Genomic DNA, 12,925 nt, shown 5'->3' on the forward strand with positions numbered 1-12,925 from the left:
AATTGTCAAGTCAATAGGTAGAAAAATTGAACACCAGGACTGTGATAATCTCATCAACCAGAAAAACTACTGAAAACACCCATTACTGGGATAAGCACTGGCTCCCTAGGAAAGAGGAAAGCTGGTCAGAAGAAAATTTAGAGGAGTCAGCACTACAGTTGTCTTCATTGAGTCCTTCCCAGAGACCTCTCAACTTCATACCCTTTTCTGACTACAAACTATACCTTAGATTCATAAAACAACCCCAGATCAGGGGACCTGCCCTACTATCATAATTCACAAATACTCTGGAATTTCCTGTAAATTTGTAATCTTTTTTAATGAAAAGCATTAGATGTAAGCACACTTTTGTCAGAAAATGTTTTATTTCCAGTTGCTAGGAAATACTTTATGATAGGTTGAAGACTAGAGGCTTTGGTTTCTCTTTCTATATGACATCACATAACTTCCTTTTCTGGCTTTTCATTTTTCCCTGAAGTCACAAGAGTTAGCAGAAAATCATGAACAGTCAAATGTCTTCAGCTTCTTTGCCCACTTTTATTTTACTACACAAATTCTACCATGTTTTCAAACTGCTGCTTTAACAGATAGTGTTTTCAGGTTGAGAAAATGTTCTGCCTCGTGACAGAACTGAATTCTAAAGTAAATGCAAATGGGTGATATTTAAAACTAATCTTATCATAGTTCGTGACCAAACTTGGAAGCGGTTACACATTGGAGAACTTAGGAACACCTTCTTGACTCAACACATCTTGAAGAGACACTTGGCTGCATTCAAAGTTTGTGTTGTCAATTATGAAGTTGAAAACTGTCTCTTTGTATCAACAATTGCTAATGGGTGTTTTCATTTATTTCTTTTTAATAGGAAACCGACTCCCTCAACTCTGAAAGCAGGGGATCTACGCTCGAATGTTAGCCGTTGTCAAGTCTGTATGAGAAAAACATAATGACTTTTGAATTTCAACTAATTTCACACAATATGGTGCTATTCGTTTAACAGCAATGAAGCCTAGACATATATCATATGTACCTCATTGTTGTCCAATATGAAAACAGTAAAGTGCCTTTTAGGAACTTGCATAACTAACACACACTGCTTTACTGGCCCTGTCCTTGCTAAAGAAGAAAAGAGACAACAAAGATAAGCTTCAAATGTTGACATGCCAAATGGCACTTTTGATCAAAGTATATGTATTTTTTATATAAATGCAATGCACTGATAGAATAAAAAGTCAGCATTTATCCAGAAAAAAATGAAAAGGTGCTAGGAGGTATGCAGTTCTGCCTTATACTGTTTGACCCCCCTTTCTCATTCTTGTATTATATATTTAGATTCATTTTTCTTCCCCAGATAAGTTTGTTGTTACCGTTATCTAGATGTCTTAAAATTCCAGACTCTCGGGTATGTACTTATTGTTCCTGTACAAAGCAATACTAATGTAAAAAAGAGGTTTGGGATTACAGACTGTGGTTAAGTAACATGTAACCATCTTTTCACAACATAGAGTGCCATCCTGCAAACCTTTGCTTCTGTTTGTAGTCTTTAGTGCTGTCAGTTTTAATAAGACTACATCTGGAAGAGATTGCCAAATTGGCTTCCCAGATAGGCAAGCGTTTCTGCTATGTTGGTACTATGCAGCTTCTTTATGCAATAGAACAAACTTTCCTGTGGAATAAAGAATGATACAGCAATGGTCAAGAAAAAATTATATATAAATATTTAGTAATTTATATAGATACGAACCATTAGGCAAATCAAGCTCTGAGTTTATAATTTCAAAAAAAAAAAGCTTACAAAAGTTTTCTTTGTTTTAGTGTTATGAATTAGGGGTAAATGCCAAAATATGATGTAAAATGTTCATTTTACATAGGCCATTTCAATGCTGAAGTTGCAGAGACTGAACCCAGGTTAATAGCTATTTGTGTTTATTATAGTAAATCCTGCTTTGAGCTTATAGTCTTTATTCTGTATTTAATATTTTTCAGGGTTTTAAACACTACTCACACACTGAATGACTTGATTTTAAAAAGTATAAGGCCTTAATTTTGTTAATACTGTGCCAAAAAAAAATTCTTCAAAGTGGCCTCAGAAATATTTCTAAAGAATTTCTATGCAATGATACCATTGTTTGAGCACGTTTGTGTCCAAAGATGTTTTATAGACTATTACCATGAAAATACCAAAAGATTTTTGCAAATGCCAAGGCCTTTGTGTAATTTCTTACATGTGTATTTCTTAAGAAAACGAGTTTGTAATAAAGCTATTTGTGTAAAAAAAAAAAAAAAAGAAGAAAAGAAGAAGTTTTTACTAATTAATTTTTAATAAGCCACAAATAAATGCACAAGCTTGATGCAATCCTAGATGATTTTTGTTTTGCACATCTTTCAGATGTACAAAGCATCTTCTAAAGGGGGAAACAGGACATCATACTGACACCTCTGTTGTTTCTGTGTAAGAACTCATACTATTAGATGAACCATGAGTTAAGCATCTATTACTGAAATATGTTTGATGTAAAGATGTTACAAAAATCTGCTAACTTCATCCTAGCTCATGGGCACTAGTCAAGTTATACACTTTTTTCACTCTTGCCTTGAATTCTTCATGAACAAATCAGAAATTAAGTATACAGGATAAAAATTCAAATATCTTATATAATTTTGCTTGTAAGTGGGCAATGTGAATTTTGGCTCTGGTTGAAGAGGAAGTGGGCCATGCTGTCATCTTCCTTGGCAAAACCACACAATTTGTTAATATTTTGTGTTGTTTTCCAAAATTTGTAATCTGCTGAGACTGCAGCTGCAGCTGCTGCTCTGAACTTACTTTCACTTCAAATCCTTAAAGACATTCTCTGACCAAATGGCTGAAGGCCTTTGTATTGAAATTGGCCATTTCCTTTAGCAATGATTCTTAACTCTCAAGGAAGTTTTAGCAGTTGATCGTTTTATTTATAAATGACCATTCCTCTTAAAAGTCCCTTACCAGCCTATAAAATACAAGAGTCTGATTATGTCTAATCCAAAGTGCCACTTTATATTCAGAAGAAGAGAAGACTATAAGGTGACTCCTTGTGGCATCTAGGAATAATTAAGGAGACATTCGCTCTTCGCTAACTCAGAGGATCCAAACTGCTACTCCAACTTTGTAATCACACTCTACAGTTTATCTCCTGGTCAGCCAGGGATTTAATTTGCTACGATCAAATTGTCTCTGCCAGACAGCTGAGTTTATGAAGTCCTTCGTGCATGTTTAAATCAGATCTGTGCATAAGAATACAATTCCTGTTGCTAATGGAGAGACTAGTGTACTGTAGCTGGGTGTGTATGAATCCCATACAACTGGGAATATTTGGAAACCAGTTCCTTTCAAAAACTGCTTGAACTGTAGATTAATGTCTTACTTATGCGATAGTAATTATTTACTCCATAACCTCCAGCTCATAAAATGACCTAAACCATTGTCATGCTAAAGATGCTATTTGTACGAGTCAGATCTACTGAAAATGTGTGAATGCTAAATTTGGATGCCCTGGATGAGGAAGAGCTTATGTACTACAGCAGAAGAGAAGTGTGAAATACTTCTTTTTTTCAAAAATCTCTGAGTATTCCCATATTCAGTCATCTATGACCAGTGTTGTGGCTACAATACAGTTTGTTGTGTGAACAGGCAACTGAAAACACATTAGTTATTTAAATTGTCTTGCATAAGCTTCAGTTTCAGGAGGAAGCTTTCCTAAAGAAGTACAGCTTACTTAGTTTTTGAGTGCAGTACTTGAAGAGTAACTGTCATGACCCAAATAAATACATTTCTGAAACAGCAGGTGGTGCCCTCACTCTCTTTGTAGCAACATTGGGACTGACAACTTTACACTAACAAAACCACCTTGGTCTCTAATCCACTGACATTTGGCTATATGATTATTTTCCAAAGTCTCCATCTCTATTCTGACATGTTCTAGTCACCACCAATTTTCCTTTTGAAATAGAAATGAAGCAGTTTTCAGTTAAAAAAAATAGTTCAATACGTATTGCAAAATAAAACTGGAATATAATGAAATTATCCAGTATATATTTTGAAACAAATTATCTCTTAACCTGCATGTCTTTTCTGATAAGTGTACATTCACTTTATAATTATATGTTTTTTCTTTTTCGTAGTGGTAACTTCCTTGATGAAATACACTTTTTTTCTATGAAATAGGCCTCCCAAGAACAGTGTCCCTATACTAGTCTCCCAGAAAAGTGGTTGTATTGAAACGATATCTTTTCATGACTGAAATTGTAAAGCTGCATGACTTTTTGAGAATTCTTTTCCTACCTTTCACGTTTTACAAATCTTGAATAATCTGCACTAACTACACAGGGTGGAGCATAAATATGTAAAACACAGGGCCAGAGGAAAGTCTTTCCAAAAAAATGGAAAGAGGGGGGTGTGGGGGTTTTGTCTATTTCTTGCTATCAAACAATAAGCTTGAGGTGTTAATACCTGTGGGAGGATAAATCACTACTACTTCTCATGAACTCAGGAATGCATCCTATTGTAAAAATATTTCACCCAGCCACGCTGATATTCTTACTTACATTTTGATGTAGATTTGTAAAGATGCATTCCTTTCCAGCTTTTTCTTGTCTTCAAACCAAAGAGAACAGAGTGTAAACATTCAAAAGATTTACAAATCTCTGAGTCTTTTACATATGTTAGAGAGCTGCCTTTATTTTCCTCTGGCTATATGCAGTCAGCTCTATTTATTATAATTGGCGTGCAGAGGACAGAAGACTTGACAGAGTGAAAGTTATAGAGGAAACATGATCATTTGATGCTCTGTCAACTCCTGTCTTGCCTAAGAAAACACGTTAGATTCCTGCAGAACTGTGCCAGGCTTCATTTGTCCTCTCAACTCCATGAAGTATGATTTACACTGTAGTAAATAAGCATGTAAACCAGCCTGGGCAGGGGAAAAAGTCCTTGTAAAACAGTCTAAAGAGCATTGATCGGACCTTTTTGTTCTTCCCTCTGCACAGCTTTTAGCCCAGTGTAACCCATGGTGTGTTTTCTCTAGAACATACCTCTCAGTCTTGCACCACAGTGCTTATTTCTCACCATCAGTTCCTGGAAGCGGTTCAAAGTGGAGAGTGCTAGAACATGCCTGGTGTTATCTTCTGCCAAAGCTTTTGTTATCTTTGTGGGCATAGTAGCTGGCAGTGGAAGATGTTCTCGTCTTCCTATTTCCTCTAAATAATTATAGCAGCATTTTTTCCAGCCTAATTTTGGACATGAACTTGTTTGTGAGATGTGATCAAAGTGTCAGCAAAATCATAGGGACTCAAAAGGCAGTCACATGAATCCCATGTCAATAATTGTTTGTGTTTCAGAAATGTGTCTGGGAATCCCCTCATGAGCTGTGATGCTCAAACACTGATTCCCAGTGCAGTCTCAGTGTGCATTATTTTATAGTTACATTGAGGTCCACCATCTATTTCCCCAGCATGGATGTGTTGCTGTGTCTGTGGGAACTCCGACCCAGTAAGAAGGTGAGTACCAGACAGAAGTGAATGAAGACTTTTGGTAGCTCTACAGTCACATCTACAAACAAAATTACTCTCGTTTCCACATAGATTGACTACAACTTTTTCAGAGACTTTTTGACCACCCTTGATCAATTGGGAACTGTCAGCTGTCTCTGTTCAAAGCCTATCCAGGCCTTTTAGCATTGTCCCTGAACTAAGAAAAAGACCTAGCCCAGGACAATGACAGACACACCCTGTCAAATTCTCAGCCTTCGCATTCCCAATAAAAGAACACATAGAAAAGAGAAGGGAGGGGAGGGGAGGGGAGGGAAAAAGAAAAGAAAAGAAAAAAGAAAAGAAAAAGAAAAGAAAAGAAAAGAAAAGAAAAGAAAAGAAAAGAAAAGAAAAGAAAAAAGAAAAGAAAAGAAAAGAAAAGAAAAGAAAAGAAAAGAAAAGAAAAGAAAAGAAAAGAAAAGAAAAGAAAAGAAAAGAAAAGAAAAGAAAAGAAAAGAAAAGAAAAGAAAAGAAAAGAAAAGAAAAGAAAAGAGAAAAGAAAAGGAAAAGAAAAGAAAAGAAAAGAAAAGAAAAGAAAAGAAAAGAAAAGAAAAGAAAAGAAAAGAAAAGAAAAGAAAAGAAAAGAAAAGAAAAGAAAAGAAAAGAAAAGAAAAGAAAAGAAAAGAAAAGAAAAAAGAAAAGAGAAAAGAAAAGAAAGAAAAATTACACTGCAGCTCCCCTCTGTTCAAAGGCAAATCTTTCTTACTTCAGGGGAAGATGACCTCTTTAAAATGGGAAGAAAAAACTGAAAATAGAAATTTGAGAAAATATTCTGTAGATTATATATTCACATTATAAGAACAGTTAGAGTAAGAAGGACAATATATGCTATATATTTTTTCTATTTTTTTTATATTAAAAAATGTTGTAATCATCTATAGTTATGTGGGAATTGCAGGGATTCCCTGTAGAGATGAGGATTTCTTAACAGGAAGGCTACAGAAGTTGTGAAGGCTGAGTTTAGAAAACCACAGAAATTTCACTGGCTGAGTAGAGTCTCCTGAACACAACCTTTCACCCTTGAAATAAAAATTGTATTCAGATTACAAAGATTGCTGTGATTGCTAGTGGTGCAAACCAGAAGCACATTTCCCAGAGGGACACGCTGTACCCTGGGAATCATGGGTACAAACAACAGAGAGAATGTTCAGATGAGGTGCTTTGGAGCTCCTGCAAGGTGGCACTAAGAGCCACTCTCTTTTTCAGAAAACTGACCAAAAAAATTGAGTGGATCCTATTAGTCAAAGGGCAAAGTTGTCTTGAAAAGACAATTGTGAAGAGGATCTGAAAGCAATGGCCAAGTGCATGAACTACCAGTGAAAAATATGAACTCTTCCATGTAGCTTTAGTACCAAGCATTTTTTTTGTATTTTCTGTTGTGATCTATTGTAATCTAGCCAACACAGGTATATGAAAAACTATCTGCAAGAAGCAGTTTTCCTTCCAGAAACACAGTACAGTGGAAATTTTTAAACTTTTTCTTCTCATTTTCAGGCAAATTACACAGAATCAGAGAGAATGAGAGAGAGAAAATTTGTAGTTGTTTGTTTGCTCTTGCAAAGTACTGAACATGACCCCTCAGGAATGTGTAGGAGAGGAAATGAAAAGCAGACGTGGGAAGCTGAAAAAGCAGCACTTCTCCTCTATCATTAAGTATATAATAAGGTAGATTACATCAGTTGTTGGCCTAGTCTCCCTGGTGAACAGGTGTCATAGATACAGCACTGTCTAATCAAATATTAACTCATCATGTGGCAGCAAGTACTAGGAGAGGGAATGTGTAAGATCATCTACCTCCTTTCACATGCAGCCAGCTCTTACATGAGGCACCAAGGTTTAGCAAAGGACATTCTTGTCATTCCTATGGGTTCTTATGAATCTAATTTTATACAGTAGCATAGGTTTATGGCAACCAATTTGTTACTGCTTCCTTAACAAAATACGTTAGATACTACTGTATGAACAACCACAAGCTCAGATAAAGGCTATGTTTATGTACATTGCTGTGCAGTAAACCCATAGGAGCTTAGTACTAATTGTCTTTAACCTTTACTAAGAATAAACCGATATACAAGATTTTTGCTTCATATATTTCTAAGTTGCTTACAATTGCAAATAAATGCCAGTGCTCTCATTTCACAACCAGAAAAAATGAAAGTAAGGTGGATTGCAGTTAGTTAGAAAGGAAGTCAGCCCTAAAACCCTAGACTGTTTCCTGATAAAAGTTGCTTTCTGTCTTCTCACTCACATTCTTAAAGGAGGAAAAAATCACTATTAATGTATTCAAAATAGAGCCTCCAAAGCCAACTAATGATAGGTAAAATGAGGCAAGATATTTTTCCAGAAAATACAGCGTATCACTTTCTCTCTTCTTCTTTGAGCTCCAGGAACAGTCAATATAGAAGGAGAAATGAGAACTAGGAGAGGTTATTCTCCATAACCTCCATATGTCTTGACATATGGACTTTTACAAGTGTCTGCTTTGATCCATTCTAGCTGTCCTTTTTTCCAAAATGAGAAGCCTAAAACTCCTTCACACAGTTTCAAGGAGGGGATTAAAAGCTCTTGCTGTTTGATAGAGAAAGGTCTTAGTAAGTTGGATGTAAATTGACCTTTAAAATAGTTGGTCAGAAGAGTCCTTTATAACCATCAGAAAAGGGAAATTTGGAGCTTGATTTTCAATAAAAATATAGGTGCAAAAATGTAGCAGTTATTAATATAATAAATAATAAGTCCCATGGGGACCATAGCGACACCAACGTGGTGTGTAACAAGAAAGCGTTTATTCAAGGAGTCCCGGCTTATATAGCAGTTCCAAATGCTGCCACGTCACACAGGTAACTTCTTAAGCCAATCCCATACAAGCTTTAACAGAGCATGTGTGACAGAGTACTTAGAACTACAACTCCCAGGATGCCTTACAGCACCTGGTGTAACCAGACCCCACAATTCCCCCATTTTTATTAATAAGATAAGACAGTGTAAATTTAAAAAACAGTGCAATTCTTAACATTTTTCACTTGACATAGTAAACTTATTTCTTGATTAAACCTTATTTACCTAAGGGTTTTTTGTAATTGGGTAGAACAAAAACTTTTATCAATCTGAGGGTTTACATATAACTGGGGAAAACTTACTTTATTAAAACACAAGGAAAAGGTTAAAAGGAGGAACATCATGTTCTGAGTTCTTTTTCAGTGAGATTTGGCAGAGGTAGTGTATGTTGTGTTTGTTTCATATATAAGGTGTAAATGGTTCACATAGATTCATACATTCACACAATTTCTTTCACATACATTCATACATTCACACAATTTCTCTTTCACTCATTCGGGTGGCCACCCCAATCATTTTTCATTCATGCATACATGTAATCTTTATTTTGTTTTCATATTCTAGTTATACAACTTAAACTTTTATGTAGTGTTTGGTCAGAATGAAAATTGTTTGACTCAGGATTTACTTAATTACATGCATATTCTGTCTACTCCCCTTCTTTTGTTGTGAATATGGAAAGTTAATGAATTTAAAGGTATAAGAGTGGTAAGTAGTGTGTATATTTCTGAGTGTGTACTTAGAGAAATGAATAGGTAGGTTACTATTACAATTTGTTAATAACAATAGAAATTCTTAAAGATGCTACTTAGTACTTAAACGAGATAGTTACAAACTTAAACTTATTTAGATATATCTAAGAATTTAACAATTTTAAACAACATTCAGTAAATGTGACTATTAGTAATTTAAACAAAGTTACAGGGAAATTAGAAACTTAAAAATGTATTAATAAGGTAATGTTGAATTTTTCTTTTATTAAATAGAAAACTAAAGACAGTTAACTAAGTTATTTTAGATAAAAATATTTGTAATAATTTTTAAAGGTCTATATGTAAAACATGTTAAAACAGTAAATTCAGTGTCTGTATAGTTCTGGGCCCAGCCCGGGTCCTTGCCCGGGCCGCCGCCGCCTCTCTCACGGGAGTGGGGAGGCGGCATTGTCACTGTTGACGCTCCCGGAGGCGCCGGAGTTGCTGCGGCCATAGCTCGGCCCGCTCACGGTGGGGGTCATGTCGCTGGTCATCGCCGCTGGGCCTCGGCTCGGCTCGGCCTGGTGCCGCATGTGCGGCTGTCCCGGGCCGCGCTGATGCGGCCGCGTGGTCCGCTTCAGGGGAGCGGCGGCACGGGCGGGCTGGCTCCTGTAATGGGACGCAGCCGTCAGTTCCAGGCACGGCCCGGCCGCCGGCACGGGTAGCCCGCGCTCCAAGGGCAGGTGGGCGGCGAAGGCCTCGCAGCTCTGCGCCGCCGACACGTGCTCGCCGAAGCCGCCGCGCCGCTCTCGGCGCCCCGCGCCAGCTGCATTTACAAACTTGTGCCACAGTCCCGGCGCAAGCCTGCTCGGCCGCCCGGGATGGCCGCGGGGCCGCCCCGCGGCTTCTCCTCAGGCACGGCGGCCGCTCCCCCGGCCCGGGGTTCCACGCGGAGCTCCGTCGGGAGCTCTACGCGGGTCGGGGGCGCAGCGGGAGTCGTCGCCAGCTGCGGCCGCGTCTCGGCCGGGCCTTGGCCCGCTTGCGGGCTCCGGGTAAAGGCGCCCCGCGGCGGCGCCGCTCCGGCCGCTCGGCCCCCTTCTCGCTGTGCGCCGGGTCCGCCGCTCCCGGTGGTGCCGCCGCCGCTGCCATCTGGGTTTGCGCAGGAACCGCCGCCGCAGCCTGGTCGACACCAGCCGGCACCGCGAGAGGAAGTCGCCGTCGCTGCCGAGCCCCGTCCCGAGCCGCCCGGCCCGAGGGCCGGAGTCGCCGCCCGCCGCCAGCAGTCCTGCGGAGCCGTGCGCAGCTCTGTCCCCGGTCTGCCTCGCTGCGGTTGCCGAGCGCCTCAACAGCCCCGCGGTCTGTGCCCGCCGCCGGCCTCGCCGCTCGCAGCGTCGAGCGGCTATCACGGATCTTTCTTAAACATCGCGCCGCTGTTGCTGGTAGGCACAGCAGCTGTTGCTTAGTTACCAGCTCCCAGCACGGGCCATGTTCCATGCATGCCTCCAGCAGAGGCAGTCCACAACATGGCCACGAGACAGGAAGAGAAGGCACTACTTCTTGCTCCCGGCATGGGCAAGATGGCGCCGCCCATGCTCCGGCGTGGTCTCCACGTGTCTGCAGGTTTTTAATGGCTTGGGGATTCAAAGTTTGTTCCCTTTTACCAGTCACATAATCCGCGACACGCGCCTTTTTCTCGAATTCACGCATCCTGAAAATTCAGTACAAAAGGTATATTCTAAGGCTTTTCTTCCGTGCTCTTGGACCCCCTCCCCCTTTCCAGACTGCAGTAGCACGTGGAGTTCCATGCTTTACAATGTTTGGGGGAGGGGAAGATTCAAAGTTTCTCTCTGTGGACGAGTTCTCTTGCGAGGGTTTTAAAGTGTCCACCTTTTTTACTTTTGTTTTCTCTCTGTTTCTCCACCCCTCTTTCCAAGCAATTTCACTAAGAATTGTAAATAACAGCAGTTCTAAAACAGTTATTTTTATCAGTTTTAAAAGTCCAGCTATTTTATGTTTGTTAACTTGTCTCCAAAGTCTTTTCAATATTAAGCTTAAGGCTTTTGCAATATTTTGCGGTTCACATGAATTAAAAGTTTTCATTTTTTCTCTTTTTCTTTTTTCTCCCGCCCTCTCACCTGGGACGTAGATTTTTCTTCTCGAGAGCGTCCTCTCAAAACGTAGGCAATTCCCTACCGAATTCAGGCCTTTTTTCGAGCTCAATCGCGGTTTCTCCCGCCTACGGCCATCAGAGTTTCCTTTCCTCTGGTACCTGGCGTTTCTTTCTTTTCCACGGCGGACGTCCCTCAGCGTTAAATATAGGCTGGTACCTGACGTCTGGTCCGTATTTCTTCCTGATTCAGGATAAGGCTTAGGTCCCTGTTCCGGGCGCCATATGTAGCAGTTATTAATATAATAAATAATAAGTCCCATGGGGACCATAGCGACACCAACGTGGTGTGTAACGAGAGAGAGTTTATTCAAGGAGTCCCAGCTTATATAGCAGTTTCAAATGCTGCCACGTCACACAGGTAACTTCTTAAGCCAATCCCATACAAGCATTCAACAGAGCATGTGTGACAGAGTACTTAGAACTACAACTCCCAGGATGCCTTACAGCACCTGGTGTAACTAGACCCCACACAAAAAAACATTAAGGCCTGACAAATATGCATAGCTGTTTGATGGGATTGGCAGGACTGAAGTACTAGGATGGTTTCCATCCCAAATTGTGTTATCACTTACTGAAAAGAAATGCACAGCCCTTGGCAATATCTGTAGTTTCCTATTATCAGATAGTACCCTTCCATGTTCTTCCTATGGATTATACATCTAAACATGATAATAGATAATAGGTAATAGATATAATGCATATGCCTAAAATCAACAGTTATTTTATATATATATTACATCTAAGAACTGTTATCCCATCACTGGTACTACTTGTTGCAAACATTTTTAAAATTCATCTGGCAGAAGGGTGAACCTAATCTGGAATAACTAAGTCTTGCTCAGTAGTTTTTAATTACTCGGTGAAGGTGGGAGAGTTCTGGGTGCAAATTTGAGCTCTGACTCAGCTCCACCTTGAAAGGAGGTACAGGTGCAGACTGTTCCCTCTCTGCCCCACTTGCTTTTGGGAAGACGCCCAGCACAGGGGAAAAAAAAAGTACAGGCAAGCTGGTTGTGACCTCCAGCCTGTTCATGTTGTGGGCAGTCAGTGAGTTAAGACTGATGGTACACTGTGTGGTAAATTTGCTCTGGGGCTGGTATGTGACCAAGGTCCTTGACTGAAAAACACAGCTCCTGCCCCACCCTGCAAATACAGCTGGTGTCATCCCACTCTGCTTCTGCTCATCAACATTAGTCCATAGGAGCAGAGCTGATGAGGCTTAAGCACCTCAAAACATGTAATGTTTTTTGAAATAAGGGTTCAAAACAAGCACTGCTGAGCCACCTGTTGATGATAAGCCTTGTCAATTTATTTGAGATTAATTGAGGATGTCTCCATTGGATCTGTATTGTATTACCTTCAGCATCTTTCAGATACCTTAATGTGACAGAGGCAGTGAAAGGAGGCAATTTTCTTGGACTCTCACTTCCGGAAAGACCAGTAAGAGCTTGTCATACGTTTCTGTTAACACTAAATATTTTAGTGAGCGCTTGCCATTTTAAGTATTAAAGGGAAAACAAAGCAGTCATCTGCCTCCTCTAGCAATTTTCATAGCTCATGAGACTAATAGTTCCTGTCAGATAACTGGAGAGATTTTTCATTCTGTACAGCTGACAGCCTTTTTGCATTTGGTATTGAAATCATAGGCTTCAGCCTTATGCCACAAAGA

The 12,925-nt window shown here is 39.8% G+C and overlaps 1 protein-coding gene across 1 annotated transcript in view; it reads left to right on the top strand.

Moving 5' to 3' along the window:
* Positions 1-4,020, top strand: part of COL4A1 (collagen type IV alpha 1 chain) — a 122,766-nt gene extending 118,746 nt beyond the window's left edge. The window contains exon 52 of the mRNA XM_050333212.1: positions 866-4,020. Within this exon, the coding sequence (XP_050189169.1) occupies positions 866-947 (82 nt within the window). The 3' untranslated portion in view covers positions 948-4,020. The remainder of the gene's footprint in view (positions 1-865) is intronic.
* Positions 4,021-12,925: the final 8,905 nt, after the last annotated feature.

Source organism: Myiozetetes cayanensis, unplaced genomic scaffold (assembly GCF_022539395.1).
Source record: "Myiozetetes cayanensis isolate MyiCay16 unplaced genomic scaffold, myiCay2020 scf5-8, whole genome shotgun sequence".
In the NCBI taxonomy this organism is placed as follows: Eukaryota; Metazoa; Chordata; class Aves; order Passeriformes; family Tyrannidae; genus Myiozetetes; species Myiozetetes cayanensis.